The 20,356-nt window shown below is 42.1% G+C and overlaps 1 protein-coding gene across 1 annotated transcript in view; it reads left to right on the top strand.

The window, feature by feature from the left end:
- The window catches only part of MINAR1 (membrane integral NOTCH2 associated receptor 1), a 63,931-nt gene extending 50,995 nt beyond the window's left edge, over positions 1-12,936 (top strand). Inside the window, exons 2-4 of the mRNA XM_075273148.1 lie at positions 3,032-5,184; positions 8,128-8,370; positions 11,854-12,936. Coding sequence (XP_075129249.1) covers positions 3,052-5,184; positions 8,128-8,370; positions 11,854-12,051 — 2,574 coding nt within the window. The 5' untranslated portion in view covers positions 3,032-3,051 and the 3' untranslated portion in view covers positions 12,052-12,936. The remainder of the gene's footprint in view (positions 1-3,031; positions 5,185-8,127; positions 8,371-11,853) is intronic.
- The last annotated feature ends 7,420 nt before the right edge of the window (positions 12,937-20,356 follow it).

The following is a 20,356-nucleotide window of genomic DNA, read 5'->3' as shown; positions in this document are numbered from 1 at the left end:
CTCTTCGTTATATATGCTTCAGATCGTTGTCCTGCTTTTCATACCCATAGCACTGAAATATACAAAGTAAGTTGTCTTGTGGGATACTCACATATAGCTCAGCATTGAGACCACCATCAATCCAGGCCAAGTATCCAACATCTTTGGCTGTGAAACAAACTTGACATTTCCTTCAGTTTCTTGATTCGTTAGCCCCCTTTCTCTTGGTTCTTCCAGACCCATTTGCATCCATCAGAACCCAGTCCTGTTTCCCATCTTCTACTGTCCACTTTTCATACTTTTTTGCAAACCTGAGCTGATGCTTCTTGGGACAATAATGAATTTGAAGCGTCTTCATCCTTTTTAGGGCCACCATTCCAGACTATCCTCCACTGCACTGTTTGTTGCACCAGAAGTGATAGATCTTGTGATGAGCTGACTTGGTGACTCTGATATTATTATTGTTGTTTATTTATATAGCACCAGTAATTTAATTTCTTTACATTTGATATTTTTCCTGGATGCCCACCTTTTGGCTTTTAATGGATGGACAGACTTCATTTTGCATTCTTCCAACAGTCATGACACTCACATGATGCAATTTGACAATTTTCTTGGCCAAGGGACCACTATCGATGAGCTGGATGATGCTGTTTCTCTATTCTTGGGAAATCTTCTTCATGGCTGATCCTCAATTTCAACTATTGACCTCTCACTTGGGGATCAACCTAATAACACACCAAGCTATTAGGGAATGTGAGAACATGTTATAATGTGTAGTACACAAGAAAAAGATTTTTCTACCACCAGGAACAAAACAGTAACAATGACAAGAATCTCCATAAATAATCATATGCTAAATAGTTGGAAGTCAAATTTATGCATTAGATAGCCAAGATGATTGTCTAAAAAGTGATGGCAGTCTCATGTTCCAATCTGTAGTGGATGGTGAGATACGGAGCCTTAAAGTCCCAAGCTCTAAACATTGCTCGTCAGTGTAACTGTGCCCATTTATAAAGGACATGCCCCTTAAAAAGGTCGTCCCTACTTTTGCCCTGAAGTTACAAAAAAAAAAAGTTCTGATTCTGCAGCTAAATCCATATGTTACAAGCAAGTTTTGTAAAGAAATTGTGTGGAAGGTTTCACCTTATGTAAAAATACGAGTAAAGAATTGACATGCTGTGAATAAGATCTGCTAAAATCTACTTTGCTGCTGCTGTAATATTCTGTTGATTTTCTGTTTGCATATCTTGGTTTAAAATCTATAGCATATCCACCACATGTGAACATGTCCTAAAGCAAGCAGTGCTTGGCTTTTGACGATTGCAGAGTATATGGATGAATTTTCATATTTCAGTTGAATTATGGTTTTGCTAATCTGCAAAAATTTTGCGCAAAATTACAGCAAGATGTGATTGCGCTAAGGGGGTAAGCAAAGTATTAAACGGTAGATATTCACCTTTCTATGAAAACACAGCAAGGACTTGGACTTAGAAGGGGGAAGCATTTCTTTTTGAGATATTCAAGGTGATATGAAATCATTACATAATGCTGAAGGATGGCAGAATAAAACCATAGGAGATCTGCAGGATGAGTCCCGCTCCCTGTGAGTACTAGCGCTCAGCATCTTAATCACTCTTCCTGACTCTTCCATTAATTAGACTTCCACTTTTGTAGTTCTGATTACATTTAACACCTCTTTCAACTTGGAGAGATAACAAGAGATATAAATAGTAGAATCACATAGCAACTCAGAATTGCTACACAATCTCCTTTAGTAATACTCCAGACATGTTAAAGGGAATGTCTCACCTAGATGTTTTTCGCTAATTAAAAGCAGATACTGAACATCTTTTCCATTTGTTTTCATGTCGTGATTGGATGTATTCTGTGTTTTTCTACATGATTACAGCCAAGGTGTATTATTACTGAATGGCTGCTCTTAGCTATAAAGAAAAGCGGAGTTTTCTGGGATTATGATATTGATGACCTATCCATAGTGTTGCTTTCTCTTCTCAGGTCAGTGATGTCCCATTCACTGGTCACATGGCATTGCTGCAGTTCCCCTCTCCGCTTGAAAAATTTTCCTCTCCATTTTCTGTCTGCATTTTTGACAATTTGGAAACCATATGGACCCCATTATAGTCTATGGGGTTTGTGGTTAACCGATTAGGTTTCCGTTTGGGGGTCCCCAAGTGGACTCCCCTGAATGGAAACCCAAGCACAGATGTGAACCTAGCCTCACCCCATAAAGTTTTCTGGGTATAGTCTAGCTTATCCGAAGAGTCATATTTAAGCAGTTTTACCATTACTGAAACCTTTTTTATTCTATTCAAAGGGTATAAATGTCTAGTTGTTGGGAGTGAGGGTGCCCAAGTGTTCCACATTAATAGAGTGGTGGGGTACTTGCTTGTCCACCATTCTTTTCAAATAACTTATTCTTAATTTTATATGCATAGAGAAATTTTTACTTACATTTCATTCACTTCTATTGGAATGATTGAGATGTTTGGAAGTCTCATAGAAGTGAATGTATGTGTACCACCACTCATTTCACAAGCGGCAATCAGAGACCCTCATTCTGTTGATGGTGGAGGGGTCCAGTAGTCCCTGGCTTTAATTTTTTAATGGCCTTTCCTCAAATATCTGATCGGTAAGGGAACAACACCTGGCCCCCAGACTGATCAGCTGTAAGTAGCCGCTTTTTACACCCATCCTATACAATATATAGGGCCAGTAGCAGACAGCTCTGACTGCTATATAGTGGCCGGGAGCTATCACTACAACTAAGCTCCTACTGCACTGAACTGCAATGAATGCGCCTAGCAGCTATACAGGGGACACAGATTTCTGCTTCTATCCCTGTACTTTGTACAGAATAGGCACCAGAAGTGGCTCCGCACAGCTGATTGGTCTGGGGGCCGGGTGTTGGCCCCCTACCGATTAGTTAATCCCAGACAACCCCTTTAAGGTTTTGGATGAATTTAGGTGTTAAATTATTTTGCATCATTGCTGTCTGGAATATAATGTTTTTTTCTTGCACCCACTGTAGGAATACAGAAACCTGTCACCATGGGTGATGCCCAGGACTCTTCCTATCTTCTTGTGAAGATTCTAGAAGATTTAGACTCAAAACAAAACTCAGTTTCTTACCAAGATCTGTGTAAATCTTTATGTTCCCGATATGAACTACCCGAACTTGCAAAGCTACGCAGTCTCCTTTACTACACTGCCTGTCAAGATCCCAGCTTCCCAGCAAGCCTTTTCCGGGACAAGATGAGAAATGCCGCCGAGAATCAACAGTCCAAAAAAATTATCGCAGCTGCCGATATAGTCACTATATTTAACCTGATACAAATGAATGATGGGGCTGCCAAAGAAAAACTGCCCATTCAACAGCAGTCTCAGCAGAAAGAGGGCATGGAATCCGATACAGAGGTTTATAGTGGCAAAGATATGGCCCCACATAAAGAAGCACAGAAACGAGATACCAATCGTAGCTATTCCATTACCAGGTCCTCCAGTTGCCACAAAGAAGAGTGTGAAGGATGTCATACATTTCTCCCTGAGCCAAATTTCCTTTTAGGAGTAAAGCAAGAAGGAAATGAGCGAGCATCTTCTATGGAGAGACTGCAAAGTTTGGACTCGTACCCTATGGTAACACCGCAATCCTGTGAAATGCAAAGCACCTATTTTCCCAGTCAGCCATTATCTGAGCCGGAATCACTGCCACCCACACCTAGTGAAGAGCCTTTCAGACTTCCACCCTCCAGTGGACAGAGAAGAAACGTCTTTAAGGATGATTTCCATAATGTGGTTAGAGTCTCACCTAACCTAACAATGAAAAAGAATGAAGGGAAAATAAGTCCCAAGACAGTTTTTTTCAATCATAGTTTTGAGATGCCCTACAGCTCTCACTATCTGAATACAGCATACTCCTCTACCGAGGACTTTCGAAGGTCAAAGCATGAAAGCTTAGATGATCTTCAGGCTTCCACATACTTTGGTCCAACAACTGGTTCAGCGCTACAAGATCCAAAAAGGTTTACTAGCAAGCCCAAACACCTTATAGGAAAGCCTGTGAAAAGCTGGAGCCTAAATACTGAAGAAGTACCGGATTTTGAACGATCATTTTTTAATCGAAAAGAAGAAGCAATGTGTTACCCAAGTACTGGCTTACCGGCAGCAAATTTTGTTTCTGTACCAGAGCGACACCATTCTTATTTACCGGATCTAGCATTGAAAAACAATGGAAAGAAATTTTGTGAGCCTCAAGATGTTGAGAAACAAGAGGCCTTAAGAAGATTCAGAGATAAGGGTACAAAAACTCCCGTCTGTCAATTCAGTGTTGAGAAGACCGAGAGTGTTGGTACGCAGACGGAACAAACCGACGCGAAAAAGGGAAAAGAACCAAATATCCCCACCAACTGCAGCCGCTATATAGAGGGCAGGGCTCGAAATCAATCTGAAGCAGATTCTGAAATCATTAGCGATGACATCAGTGACATATTCAGATTCCTAGATGACATGAGTCTTTGTGGATCTTCTGGTATTCCTCAATCCTCTTGCTATAATAGCAGTGGTTCTTTATCTCAAATTCCACGAGCAGACAATGAAAGTTCTCCAGAACATGCATCAAATAGATCAAGCAACAAACCAACCAAGGGCCCACGGGGCGAGACTTTAGAAGAAGAAGAACTCAAAAGTAGTGTCAGAAAATTAGTCAGAAGAATTGGAGAGATAGAAAGAAAGTTGGAGTCACTTTCTGGTGTGCGAGATGAGGTATCCCAAGTTTTGGCCAAGTTAAATAAGCTAGATGAAAGAATACAGCCCCCAGAGAAAGCAAAGTTAGAGGTTGAAAGTCAACCTCATAGTGATGCCATTTCAAGTACAAGAGCTTCACCAAGTCCGTTCCAAGATCAAAACTCTTCCCACAATGGGAATGGCGACAAGCCTGACTGTTGTTGTCCAGACATTTCTAATGCTGCCACTGAAAGTCTCAGAGTAAAAGCCATGAAGAAGCCCCTATTCTCACAAAGATCTGTCCGATCATTAAATGAAGATATTACCACCACTGAGTCCAAGCCTGGAAACCCCCAGCATGAATGTCGACCTTGGGGATTCCCAAAACAGCCTAGTATATCTGAAGATGACAAAAAGGATAAAGGAGGATCGAGTAGAGACTGGCATCGCAAATCGAAAGAGGTAACAGAACAAGCACATAAGTAAAATCTCAAAGCTATAATTTTATGTCTTCTTTAATGTGAAATATTTTTTATTTTGCCATAGTTTGTAAGGCTCAAAAAATATGTCCTCTCAGTACAGTCTACTGTCCTGCAATATTGATCCAGAGTCGGGAAAAATCCTTAGAAGATACATGCCAATTCTAATATTAGTAGAAAATCCTAAAACTGGCAATTAGAATAAATCCTTGGATCAATGATCCATCGCCAGAAATCCAATAACCATAACCCAGTAATATTCGACTCTCCCAATAAAGGCCTCCAGGATTGAACTCTTTTATAGACCTTTCCACGACAACTTCCTATGGCAGAGAGTTCCAAAGCCTTTATGGTCTTACAGTAAAACATCCCATTTGGTTTAGAAACCTTATTCCTTCTAAATGTAGAGGGTGGCTCCTTATTACAAGCATGGAGCATCCTGCTGGATTGCTCTAAAAATCAGGAAGGGGAGGGGAGAGGAGACAGAAGAGCGAGAGAAACCCTGAGATGGAAAAACCCCTTTAAGCTAAGGCCACACGTAGTGGGCCGTAGCAAAAAAGTGCTGCAGGAAATACTGTGACTGAAAAGTATCGCTGTTTTTCCTGCAGCACTTTCACAGAAGTTCTTTTAGCTTCATTTATACCTATAGGGAAACCATCAGCATTTCCATAAGCATAATTCACTGCTGCAATTTCTAAAAATGCAATGGTTTTGGAAATTGTAGCATTGTTTACGCCATGGTTTAAGCCACATGAGGGCCAGGCCAGGTTGTCCAGTTTCAAATAAATATTGAGAAATAAATGTTATTGTTTGTATAATGAAAAATTCTACAATCTTCCGATATGCTTTCTGTATCAATTCCTCACAGATTTCTAGATCTTTGCTTGCTTTCATTAATTTTGTTTTCAGTGGATAAAAGTCAGTCCGTGGTCACGTGATATACAGTCCATAGTCATGTGATATTATGTCCATGGTCATGTGATGCACACACAGATGCACAGCTTGTTATAGTCACAGCACAGTAATCAAACACCTATCCGGTATGAACTGTGTACCTGTGTGTCTATCACATGACCACGGACTGTACATCACACGACCATGGATTGTACATCACATAATAATAATAATAATAATAATACATTTTATTTATATAGCGCCAACATATTCTGCAGCGCTGTACAATTTGTAGGGTTCAAATACAGACAGAAAGATACATTACAAAGAAAGTCATTTCACACAATGGGACTGAGGGCCCTGCTCACAAGAGCTTACAATCTATGAGGTAGAGGGCGTGACACAAGAGGTAGCAGGGGCGGCATTGCTTATACAGTATTCAGACAATTCTGTAATAGAGGTGACTGTCATTACACAAACATAAAACTTTATGAGCCGTCACTAGTCGTGTCTTTTAACACGTGGATGGTGCCTGGACATAAAAACTTAGCCTGAAATGACATCATATCATGTGGGGAAATGTGGGAGCTAATGTGACCATAGACTGTATATCACATGACCATTGACTGATTTTTATCCATTGGAAGTAAACCGAGTGAATTACAACAAGCAGAGATCTAGAAAACCAGAAAGCATATTGGAAAGTTGTTAAAACTTTTCATTATACTAACAATAATATTTTCCTCTCAATAGTTGTCTGAAACTAGACAACCCCTTTGAGCCTAAGGGGGCGTTCACACTAGCGTTGGTGTCTGACAGCTAGTGTCCGCTGCTAATGTCCGTATGTGCGGACATTAGCAGCGGACACTAGCTGTGTCCGTGACATTTTGCATTGATTTAAATGGACATCGGGTGCGTTTTTTTACTGTCCGTGGGTGTCCTTAACTGTTTGTTCCCAAAGATGTCCGACTTTTCAAGCGGACAGAAAAAAACTACATGTCGGGGTTTTGCTATCCTCTTTAAAAGTCGGACATCTTTGGGAACGGACAGTTAAGGACAGACACAGACAGTAAAAGAACGCACACGATGTCCATTTAAATCAATGCAAAATGTTACGGACACAGCTAGTGTCCCATGCTAATGTCCGCACAAGATTTTGAACGGACATTAGCAGCGGACACTAGCTGTCAGACACCGACGGTAGTGTGAACACTCCCTTATTTATTACTTGTGACTGCAAAATGTTTGCACAAACAGACTCCATTTCCCCCCAAAAATAATAATTGGTGAACTCTGGCACCCTCCTACTAGTGAACTGCAACAAATTTATCAAGTAGCATCATGAGATGGTTTGATAAATTTGCTGCAAACCTAAAAAATCACTAATGGAAAAGAAGCCAAGTGAAAAAAGTGGCTAAAACCCCCTCTTGATAAATCACTTCCAAATTTCCATGTGCAGTCTAGCATGTGATTTGGAAAGTAGCACTGTGATGTTTCCTTCACGTACATCCATTCCTCTTTTGCTGCACCCCATGATCTTATTTGCCTTGGCAGCAGCTGCTTGGCACTAGATGCTACACTTATCTTTACTGTGAACTAACATCCCTTAGTCAGTGTTTTCCTATTTAGTAAGAAATCTTGTCCTGTATTCCCCTTCCCATGTGCCTCTAACTTATCCTGATCCAACTTATTCCTCCTATAAGATTATTTCTAAGTATATTAGAGAATAGCCCCCAATACTGACCTCTGTGAGACCTGACTAGTAACAGTGGCTCAGTTTCAGTACTTACGGTCGATGACCATCCTCTGTTTTCTATCACCATTACTTACCATTCACAGACATTTCGCCCCAGTCCAAGTCTTCTCATTTTATGTAGCAACCTTTTATATAGTACAGCGTAAAATGCTTTTGCAAACTCAAGGTAGACAATATCCAAAGACTCACCCCGGTCCAGCCTAGAGCTGACCTCTTACATTGGTATACCTTCGTAATGTATCTTTATCCTGTTATTTGCTTTCGGTGGATTGCCAGCATGAAATACCTCATTTGCACAGGATGCCAAAACCTGCCAGGGACTCCTACATGGTCGAGCAAGTGTTCAGTCCACACCCTTATCCAGCATCTCTGAAGTCCCACATGAAAAGCAACCCCATTTACACAGACATGCGGCTAACAGAGATGGCAGAGTTAAAACGAACCCAACCGTCATGGACTATAGAAGAATATGCACACAACTCAGGAGAAAAGGGGCGTCTCACAGCACTGGATCTCCAGGTACGTCCGTGTCATACGTAGGCTATTCTCATCTATACTAAGCACTGTTGTTTTACTATGAAAGGGGTTAAAGCCGTATATAACCAAAGCTGAATCATTGTATAATGAAATGTTCTGTAACTTTCTAGCACCATATTCCCCACCAGGTGCCTCGCTTGCCGCTTTCTGCAAATGAGGGTGGAAAGTGGGGCATGACGGATACGGGACATCTTGGCCCTGCACCAGAAAACTGGCGTAAGTTATATAGGAAATCTACGCCAGTCCTTGATGTAGATGTCCGTTCTGGCATACTGACTTGCACCTGAACAAGGCCCCTTTCAGACGACCGTGGGCTGGCCACGATTGAACGGCATGATCGGCACATGAGTGGCAAATGAATAACATCCGTGTGCCGTCTGTGCACCAAGCATGTTTTTGTGCCCCATTCATTCAATGAATAGGAGCCACAGAAACTGGACAGGAATAGGACCTGTTGTGAGTTTTGCAGCCCAGACCGTCAGTCCGCACACCGATCCGTGTAACACATGGTCATGTGTGTGGGCCGATAGAAATGAATGGGTCAGTGTGTTATCCAGGAAAATCCCGTATAGCATACTGAAGTCAAACATGGCTGTCTGCAAGGGGCCTTATTAAGAGCAGGGCAGTCTTAATAAAATCCTCCCTTGGTGTTTTAGTTTGGTATTAGTTTGCTGTCTAATGCAAGTATCTGAGCTTACATCTGACAACCTGTAAATACCTATTTCTGCTTAGGCCACTGTCACACGCCATTTTGCATTGGCAGATTGCAGTATGTGCGAGGAATAGTACCAGCGTATATGTCAAACCTATCCATAAGCTCACATTCATCTGACAGAGGTCATAAGAGTGTCCTTTTAGTGTCTGTCAGACTAGGACATGTTGTTATACATTCTTTACTGCTATATAGAGTAGCGTAGAGCAGATTTATAATAAGGAGCCTATGGGTGACAGGCGTATTAGCAGAGGAATACATCAGGAAATTCTCATGACATACAGTATATGTCCAACTGGAAATGCAAAATGCAGTGTGAAAGCAGCCAAAGGCTTATTTCATACTGTGCTCTTGTCCGTTTGACATATTCACAGAGAAAAGCTCCTGCTGCATTTATTACACTGACCCGTACCCCCCCCCCCCCACCCAGACAGAGGCTAAAAATGCCTTCATTTGGATCATATCCATTGGGGTTTCTGTTTAGCAGACTGTGCCATTTCATGCTGTGACTTCCGGTAAAGAAACGCATACTGCACAATATGCCTTTTTTTAAAAAAAAATTGAGCACCTTTGGGGGACAGAAGTCACCCTTAAGTTAAACGGTCAGTTGGAACGTCATGGGTAAGAAATCTTACCTAAATATGTCAGCATTATAAATGTCTCTTGCCAGTTACCTCCATGTATGACACTGGTATCTAATAGAGATGAGCGAGTACTGTTCGGATCAGCCGATCCGAACAGCACGCTCCATAGAAATGAATGGATGCACCTGGTACTTCCGCTTTGACGTCGGCCGGCCGCTTAACCCCCCGCGTGCCGGCTACGTCCATTCATTTCTATGCGAGCGTGCTGTTCAGATCGGCTGATCCGAACAGTACTCGCTCATCTCTAGTATCTAAGCTATTTAGCCAAAAAAAAAAGATCGCTTGGACTGGACATATAATTCTAAATTCTGCCATGAGAAATATTAGGTTCTTATATTATAAAGTAATTAACCCCTTTGTATAACCTGCGTCCCTAGTCGTGCCTTCTTTTAAGAAATAATGCAGGTTCAAACCACATAGAAGGACTAAAATAAATGTAAAAAAAAAGCATATTGCAAAAGGACACGTTGTATATAAGTTTACACGTTGGGGCTCATTTATACTGACTTGGGTGTCAGAAAACTGGCGTACAAGCCAAGAAAAATAAAAACTGGCTTGCAGGGCACAGGATTTAAAAAGTCAAAATTTGTGCAGACTTGCACAAATATTGTGACTTTTTTATGTTCTGCACTTTGCACAACACTTTCTTCAAAGGAGGCATGACAAGGGGGGGGGGGGGGGCTGTTGTGTAGGTTTGGCCATTCGCCCCATAAATTTGGCATAGATGGGGCCATCTTCTTCTGGAACGTCCTCTTCATGCATCTTCTTCGGCGGGCATGCACAGTCGGCTTTGCCCTAGGCCTAGATGTCTGAAGCCTGCGCGGAAGAAGACGCGTGAAGAGTACATTCCTGAAGAAGATGGAAGGCGGCGCTGGAGAGTTCCCCAGTGCTGCGATAGAACTCATTTGCATACCAACAAAAACCGGGATTTATACCATACAGCGGCGCAGAGAAGACGTCTAAAGGTAGGAGACGAATAGCCTTTCTTAAGGCAATTCCGACGTGTTAGTGAGAAAAAATTGAGTTGTAATGATAGGATCAGCTGCAAACTCCAGCAGGAGGATTGATCAAGCTGGTATGGAACATGCTGTCTTCATAAATTGGCCCCAAAATTTTGTTTAAGGTACCACCAATTTTAAAACAACTTTACATAAATGAATAATTCATGTGAATATAAGAAACTTTGTAATGCAACTTACTGAAGAAATATGTTTCCTTCTCCTTTTATCTAGGTGAGTTACTTTTTACATAGAAGTCTATGGAGAATGTAGAGGAGGACACACATATAATTGCAGCTGCTATATTCTGCTACACGGTACATGAAAGAGCTCTTTTTAACCTGCTTTCTTTAAAGTCAAGGCTCTACCACATCACAGAATGAGGTCATAAATCAATTAACAGGTCAACAGCAGCCTTCTCCTCCATAGACTTCTGTATGTGAACCTAATGATGTGTACAGATACTATAGAGAGAAGACCCTGAGTGAAGGGAAAGGTGAAAGAAGCCTAATAGACGGAGAAGCAAATGTCTTTTTTCTTTAATAAAATATATTACAAAGTTTCATATATTTACCTGTACCATTCAGTTATGATAAGTGGATTTATAATCGGAGGTACTCTATCAGGTTCTGTTCACACTGGTGTGTGCTCTGGGATACTCCTGGCATATACTGTATATCAAACATACTGTATAGATATGCCCCCATTCACCTGACATAGGTAATAACTTTGGGGTGTATGAAATATGGTGTTACCCACACCAGTTTTCATAGCCCCGAAGCCAGCGGAGGTTGCCCCACATTTATGACAAGGTGCATGACTCCTCATTAATCAGGCTGTGCACCTCGAGGAAAAATGGACATCCGGTCGTAGCTGGCATACTTCCCCAGTCATTTATGCCAAATTTCTGCCATAAATTATGGTAAATCTGTGTCCCCTGCTTGCCCTTGTGTGCAAGGCTTAAAGCTCCAGTGTCTTGTTGGCTTCTATTGTGTCAATACAGTATGTCCATGTACTTTTTTATTTTTTGATGCTCACTGTAGTAGTCATTGGTTGTGCAAATCTGTGCTTCTACCATTATTGTGGTCTACTGTCATTTTGTTCCTTACAGACTCAGGAATCCCTGAACCCAAATAACTTGGAGTTTTGGATGGAAGACATCTACACTCCGGGTTATGACTCTCTACTGAAAAGAAAGGAAGCTGAATTCCGGCGGGCCAAGGTCTGTAAGATGGCGGCACTCATCACCGCAGCTGCCTGTACGGTAATCCTAGTGATTGTGGTACCTATTTGCACCATGAAGTCCTAATCTCCAGAAACAGACAGACTGCTCAACTTGCACTCCCCATGTATCCCGACCAGGATTGGATAATAGGTGACTGATAAATCCCTGTGCCAGTGCCAGATACAGAACATTATATATATATGTAGGACACTGACAATGTGAACATTACAAGTATGATGCTAGCATTTTCTATGAACTCAGATTCAAGGAGTAGGAATTACACTATGGCATGTACCTCTTGAAACATACTGTATGTAAACGGATTATAGAGACTACAAATCCTCCTCCCTCCAGAGAGATCCTCTTGGATAGTCATCACACACTATAAAAACCACCGCAAAGAAGACGCATCGAGCTGACCCACATGCACAGACCTCAAAGATGTGAATTCAGCATTCATCTGCCTAAGGGAACAAAGCAGCGAGACATTTAGAGGACAAGGTGAACAGCCAAAGAGATGATGCAGCATCGGTTCAACAGCAATACACAATCATTCCATCTTTCGTGCCTTTCTTCGATACATTGACAGCAATTCTTGCTTTTAGCATTACATGTATTTTTTTATTTGAATATTAGGATAAGTTGCCTCTTAACAAGTACTGGTGGAGAAGCTAAGAACCATGAAGAGCCACATCTGGCAGGCTCAATGAGCCATCGATACCTGTATATGGAGCTCTGGACTCAATGTCAAAGTCTGAAACAAGCCGAGTTATGATAAGCATGATTGTAATTCCGTGACGACAGTGACAGAATGTGTCTTCGAAACTGTAATGTGCAAAAGTGGCATTTTTACAGGGGGTACATCTTGATTTCCTTCTATCTTCACTAACATAGACTATCTTTAAGTCTGTTCCTTAAAGGGAGTCTGTTACCAGCACCAAGCATATCAACCCAGCTCTGCAGGTAGATCGGTTATGGTCACCTAAATCAAATGGTGCCTACTGTTTTTGTCAATAGGCAATTGAGCTCTTTGGAGGGATGAGGGCATTGCCACCAATCCTCTCTGGGGGCAACGGTACAGCCCTTGTTGCTCCAAAGAACTCATTTGCATGTTGACAAAACCATTGATATCTTGTCAATGGAGGCACCCATTCACAAGGCCAAAACACAGTGTGATGGAGGTGACTCTAACCTATCTATCTGTAGGTGTAGGCTGATATGCTGGGTTCTGGTGACAGGAGATTTCTGCTGCTCTCTCTGAGAGTAGGATATGACAGAGGCAGATAAGCTATAGGTTTATATGGCTTGGTGCAGAATGTCTGAATAAAACAGCAGTATAAATCATAACAGGACACCTAGTAGACCCAATATGAGTCCTGAATCCCTAACCCATACAGACTGATTGACAGCTTTTCCTATGTCAGATTGTGTAAAGAGAAGGCTGTCAATCAGCCGGTATGGGCGGAGTAAGCAGGAGTCCTATTCTGCTTTTTACTATAAATTCTTGCTCCAAATCATATAGATCTATACAGTGGCGTAACTAGAAATGGCGGGGCCGTGGTGAACTTTCAACATGGTCCCCCGCCCCCCCCCCCGACTGACACCGAAGACCTCAACCGACCTCCCCCCCCCCCGCATTCCTGTGCGCTTTATTATGCCCCATAGTGGCCCCTGCACACAGTATTATATCCCATAGTGGCCCCTGCACACAGTGTTATGCCCCATAGTGGCCCCTGCACACAGTATTATACCCCATAGTGGCCCCTGCACACACTATTATGCCCCATAGTGGCCCCTGCACACAGTATTATGCCCCATAGTGGCCCCTGCACACAGTATTATGTCCCTTAGTGTCCCCTGCACACACTATTATGCCCCAATGTGGACACCCATGAACAATTATTATACTCTGGAATCTTTTCAGACTTCAGAGTATAATAATCGGAGACCGAGGGGGGATACAAACATAAAAAAACACTGTCACTTACCTATCCCCGGCTCCGCTGCAGTCCTCGGTGGTGTCGGCCATCTTCAATGACGCCAGCATGTCACATGACCCGGGACACAATGTGTGTGGGGCCCGTGGCGTCACTTACCGATCCCGGCCCCTGACAGGATTGGTAAGTAAATAGGGCCTGTTACTGTCTGGAGTAACTGCAGCCAGTAATGGCCTATTAGAAAAAAAAAAAAACGCAGCGGTAGTGGCTGTTGCTGGGCCCCTAATGTCCCGGGCCCTGTGGCAGCCGCTACCCCTGCTACCCCGGTAGTTATGCCACTGGACCTATATATCACAGCGCCCGGCTTCTCTCCCTCTATTATATATTGCTTCCATATCGGACACAGAAATCATTTGGCAGGCATGGTTTAGAAAAAAGGGTCTCATTTATTTTCCCAGAAACACTGCCACTGCTGTAACCTGTCAGTGTCTGGTATAGCCGCCCATCCCCATTCAAGTCAAAGGGCAGCCAATGGACAGAGACTAACCCTAATTTCTAATCTGGTTTTCCAGGTGGTTCTTGTTATGCATCAGACTTCAAGGTGAGAGATTTTTCTTCTCATAACACACAAAAAGCAGCATAGACTCGTACCTGTACTAAAAGGGCAAGCTATTTTCTTACTCCTACAAATCTGCAAATAGTCAGATTATTTACAAGAGCAAAGACATTGAGAAATGTTGACTATATTATATAGATATATATATATATTGTATAATGTGAATGTATAAGAATATGCATTGTACTCAACACTACTATTAGCATGAATTCTATATTATATACTGAACATACATATAATTATTAAAGGGCCATGTCCTCTAGGCCAGGCATCTCTGGTAGACTATATATTGAGTTAAGTTAGAGATCTATAGTGGTCTGTACGTGAACTGAAAGACCAAGGAAGCGATATTTGTAATCATCAGCAAATTTAACAAGGACTCTTTATAAAGATGATAATGTGTTATATCTCTGGACAGGAAGAATGTATGAGGAAAAGTGAGATTTCATTAAAATGATTTCAATTGGACTGTGTGTGTCTTGTGTATGAATCTACAAGGATCATAAAGATCCCCTCAAAGTCTTTGGCCTTATTCACATGATGCCCATATGACCATGAATGTCTATGGGTTTATTCACAATTTTCTTTGCTCTGTTGGGACTGTAAGGCCAGAAAAAAAAGTATAAATCAAAACTGGTACTCCTTTGCTTTCTTCCATCCAGTCGTGTATTTGGCTTCAAAAACTGCATGCAAAACCTCAATGTGGAAAGCCAGGTTTAGGCTGAGACCCCACGTTGCTGAAAGGCAGATTTTTTTTTGTAATTTTAGATTTTGTTGCGTTTTTCTGTTTTGTTTTTTTGAGCCAAAGCCAAGAATGGCTACTAAAGTAATGAGAAATCTATAAGAAGCTCTTGGTTCAAGAAAACGAAAAATAAAATCTGCAACAAAAAAAGCTACGTTTCTGCAACGTGCGACCTTAGCCTCAGGGCTCGTTCACATCTGCACCCGGTCTCCGTTCTGCAGGTTTCCATTTCCTGCATAAAACAGAGCAGGAGACGGAAACCTGCAGGAGTCTTTCTCACCCATTAATTTGAATGGGTGAGAAAGCTGTCCGGCAGTGAGCGGTGGTGAGCGTTTTGCGCTCTCCGCCGCGAAACCGGGTTTTTTAATCCGGACACAGAGTCGGACATGCAGTACTCTGTGTCCGGATTAAAAAATCCGGTTTCGCGGCGGAGAGCATAAAACACTCACCGCCGCTCACGGCCGGACCTGGTCTGTGCTTTCCGTCTTCTAGCGTCACCAGGTACATTGTTCCTTTTATTCAGCCTCCAGTTGGTCATGAGATGTACAGACTGACCTGCTGATTCACACACCAATCAGAAGCTGGGGCACAGGTGAGTAGCCAGTTAATTCCCAAGTGAAAGGTCACTGGCTTCAATCGAGGATCAGCCATGGAGAAGAGAAGAAAAGAGAGACAGCATCATCCAGCTCATCTATCGCGGTATTTCAGCCAGGAAAATTGCCAAACTACATCATGTGAGTGCCAAGATAGTTGGAAGAATACAAAATGAAGTCCGTCCAACCATTCAGAGTCCGTCCAGGCAAAATATCAGAGTCAACAAGTTGGCTCTCACAAGGTTTATTAGTTCTGGCGCGACAAACACAGGCAGTGGAGTGGAGGTGGCATAATTGTGAGACCACAGACGTCCATGCCAGCACTGTACGACACGCATTACACAAGTCTGGAATGATGGATCAAAAAAGGTGACGAAGCCTGAACTGCTAAATCGTCATAAGAAGCGTCAGCTCAAGTTTGCAAAAAGTATGAAAAGTGGACAATAAAATATTGGAAATGGGCTAACGGATTGAGAAATTGAAGGAACGGACAAGTTTGGTGGAGAAAGCCTGATGATATGGGGTTGTTTAACAACCAAAGGCGTTGGATACTTGACCAGGATCAATGGTGGTCTCAGTGATGAGCTATATGTGTGTATCCTACAAGATGAATTACTTCGCACACTTGAGTACTATGGATATGAAAAGGATGACATAGTTTTCCAGCAGCAACCTGAAACATACAATGAAGAAACGGTTCAAAGACAATGAAATAGAGGTGGTGAATTGGCCACCGCATACATTTTTTTTTGTAGATTGTGAGCCCCATATAGAGATCACTATATACATTTTTTTTCCTATTAGTATGTCTTTTGTAGAATGGGAGGAAATCCACGCAAACACGGGGAAAACATACAAACTCCTTGCAGATGTTGTTTCTGATGGGATTCAAACCCAGGACTACAGTGCTGCAGTGCTAACCACTAAGCCACCATATTGCCCCTCTCCCATACCTTAACCCAAGTGAACACTTGTAGGTAGAGTTGAAGAAAAAGCTGTATTTGTACCCAAATGAGTCGACCAGTATGCACCAACACTGGTTATGTGTAGAAGAGACTGGGGATCAGATTTCGGTCATGACATGCTTGAATCTGATCAAGAGCATGTCCAGAAGGATTCAGGCTGTGCTAAAAGACAAAGGTGGATTTACAAAATAATAAAAAATAATAATTTAGATTTTTAGGAGCAAAACAGTAACAATACAGTCACATGACAAGAATCTGCATAACTAAAAATATAATAAATAGTTGCAAGTCACATTTATGTATGAGATAGCCAAGCTGATTGTCTAGAAAATGACGGCAAAAGGGGGCAGCAGCGATGGCGGCGGAAGATCTTCTGTCTCCATGTCACGGTTCTAGCTTGTAAGGATTAGATGGGAAAGCATGTTGGCTGTGTCGTGTACTGTACATGTTCCAGCCTACATAACACTTGGATGCCTGTACATAATTTCTTTTTAATGACATTTCAGCAATTCCACTTGTTTGGTCTACTATTTATGTGTTCACTTCTATTTCATTGCTGTGTACGTTCTTTGTGCAACCATTATAAGTTACCTGATTATTGTTGTATCATTATCTAAGATCACAACCCTATTGCATCATGTTTGACCTTGTATACTCACTAAAGCAACCTATACTGTGGTTTTTATTGCTAAGTACATTGATAGATTGTCTATGTCAATAGTACCAATAAAAAGCACACACACACAAAAAAGAGTCCTTACAAAGCATTGCCAAAAAAGTAAAAAAAAATTGTTATAGATATCAGAATATGGTGACCCCAGATAAATTGCATATTTTTTTTAAATTTATTAACAAAAAGTGGTAAAACATAAAACCCATAAATACGGCATCACCTTCTTGGTACTGACCCTCCATCCAAAGCTACAATGTCATTTTAAAAGCAGCGAGAACGCCCTAAAAATAAAATACAAAAAACTATAACAATATTGTACTTCCTTTCTCAAAAAGTCAGTAAAATCTAATCAAAACATACCCCAAATTGTTACTGACTAAGGCCCCGTTCACACGGGGAGCGGATTGGCGGATTATGGTCCCGAGAGTGATGCGGCAAGAGGCCTCCCCCTCCGGAGTAGGCTCAAACGAATGGGCCTACTTCGGAGGGTGCTGCCGCGAGGAGGACGCCGGGGCTGAATCAGCTGTGGAGACCTCCATTGTGAGGGGGTGGATTATGACGTGGATTCAGCGCCATAATCCACCCTTCTTGCCCTGTGTGAACAAGCAATAGAAGTACAATTTGTCGTGCAATGAGTAAACTCTCATATCAACAGAAAAATAAAAAAGTTAAACATTTTGGAAGGTGGAGATGGAAAATAGGAAAAAAGCCGCCGAGTGTTAAAGTGGACTTCTCTCGTCCTCGGGCACATGCGGTGTAATACACTGCTAGAAAGCCGACCGTGCTCTGAATTCAACGCATTATCGGCTTCGCTGTTTTGTGCCCCCAGTGAAGAGCTATCGGTGCCAGTACCGTAGCTGTTCACTGTCAGAAGGGCGTTTCTGACAGTCTGTCAGGAACGCTCCTGCTCACAGTAGTGTCTATGCCGCTGTACTGTGAGAGGGGGCATTCCTTACCGCCCAACCATGACGCTGAGCAGTGAGTACAGCGCCCTTCTGACACTGAAAAGCTACGGTACTGGCACCGACAGTTCTTCAGCGGGGTTACAGAACGGGAAGGCTTATAGTGCGCTGAATACAGCACACTGTCGGCTTTTTAGCGGTTTATTACACCACATGTGCCCGAGGACGTGAAAGGTCCTCTTTAAAGCCCAAGTTACTCTCCTTTGAAGCAAATAAATGGGGGCACTTTATAATGAATAATTCTTGTTTTTCTGTACAAAACAACAATTCTCAATACACTAAAATAATAACTAGGATTTATTCTATCCCTGCATTAAAAGCAGATTGTAGTGAGCGCCTGTTCTGGAGCCGTTCGGAGTAAATCACAAGGGAGTAGAATATGGGAAATGTTCAAACATTAACAAAACTTCAAAGCAAAACATAAAGTAAAATGCCCCAGATGCATAAATAATAGACACTTAGTGCAAGAATCTGGACCAGAACCCTCCTCCACATAATTCTCTATTAATTTACACATCTGCCTCCCAATTACCCTGCTGTGGCTTCTGGAGAGCGGCGCGTTCAGCTGGTAATGATCTAATTCTAATGTATGCAATGTAATTGTATGGTGGGGAAGTATTAAAAAGCAAATGTGGCATGAACTAATAACACTGTGCAAAGCGCCGACTATAGGTGACGACCTCAGCAATCCATATTCAGGGATGGATAGAATGGTTACATGGCAAATTGTAATAGAACACTATATAGAGGTTTACAGATCTAAACAGGAAGCTGTAATGTGATCCATTCTAGATTAGTTAACCTCTTCCTGCTCAGCCTTGTACTATTATGTCGCAATTAACGCTCAGCGCCATAACAGAACAGCACAATACAGGCTGCGACGTGACTTCTAGGTCACGGAAAATAGCGATAAAAAATAATCGGAAAGTTATATATACTAAAAACGTGATACCAATAAAAACTACAAATCAAAGATGTTGTCCAGGCTAAGGCCCGGTTCACATCTGTGCATTGGTTTCCTTTCAGGGAGTGCACTTGGGGATGACCCCCCATAAAAGAAACCTAATCCGAATAAAAAAACAGTTATCTTAGGAAACCCGTGCAACCCATACACTATAATGGGGTCCGTGTGCTCTTCGCTCGAAAAATGCGTAGAGAAAAGTTCTGCTTGCAAAGGGAGGTGAACGGAATGACTCGAATGCAGATGTGAACCGGGCCCAACTTTTTTTTTCTTATTAGGCCAAAGAGGTGAATTTTTTTTTTAAATATACTTACCTGTACCCGGTGCTCTGTTGTTCTCCCGCCCGATCCTCTTGCTCACCCGTTTTCTTTTGTGGAAGTCCTCGCCAGTTGTGACCTCCCGGGCCTCTTCATGTGACAGCAAAGGCCAAGACCAGAGAAGGGGGCCTGGAGAGTGTCACAGGTATTCACATCCCGTGTTCTTCGCTGAGGCCGCTGCGGTCATGTGCTGCAAGGACTTCCACCGGAAGAAAACAATAGAGCTGTGGGACTGGACTACGCTGGGCGGCACCAGGACAGATGAGTATATTTAAAAGACATTTTTTTCACCTAGCCCAGCTTAATTTAAAAAAAAACAAATTAGCCTGGGCAACCCTTTTAGCACACGGTGGCCCCAAGAAAATAGTTTAGTTTTGAAAAATGGCGTTTTAATTAGTAAAAGTGTTAACACATTATAAAACCAAGATCTATATGGTAGCGCTGTAATTGTAATAATAACCTGTCGGACAAAGTTGCTATGTCATTTTTAAAGGGAATCTGTCACCAGGACCAGGGCATATTAAACTAAGCATATAATGAAATACCTTAGGGTCAGGTTCCCAAATCATTTGCATAAAAGCTATTATGCAAATGAGCAGCTTGGAGCACTGAGGGTGTCTCCT

The sequence above is a fragment of the Leptodactylus fuscus genome, chromosome 5 (assembly GCF_031893055.1).
Source record: "Leptodactylus fuscus isolate aLepFus1 chromosome 5, aLepFus1.hap2, whole genome shotgun sequence".
Taxonomy (NCBI): Eukaryota; Metazoa; Chordata; class Amphibia; order Anura; family Leptodactylidae; genus Leptodactylus; species Leptodactylus fuscus.
Note: the sequence above shows the minus strand (reverse complement) of the source record. Positions and strands in the feature narration are given on the sequence as shown.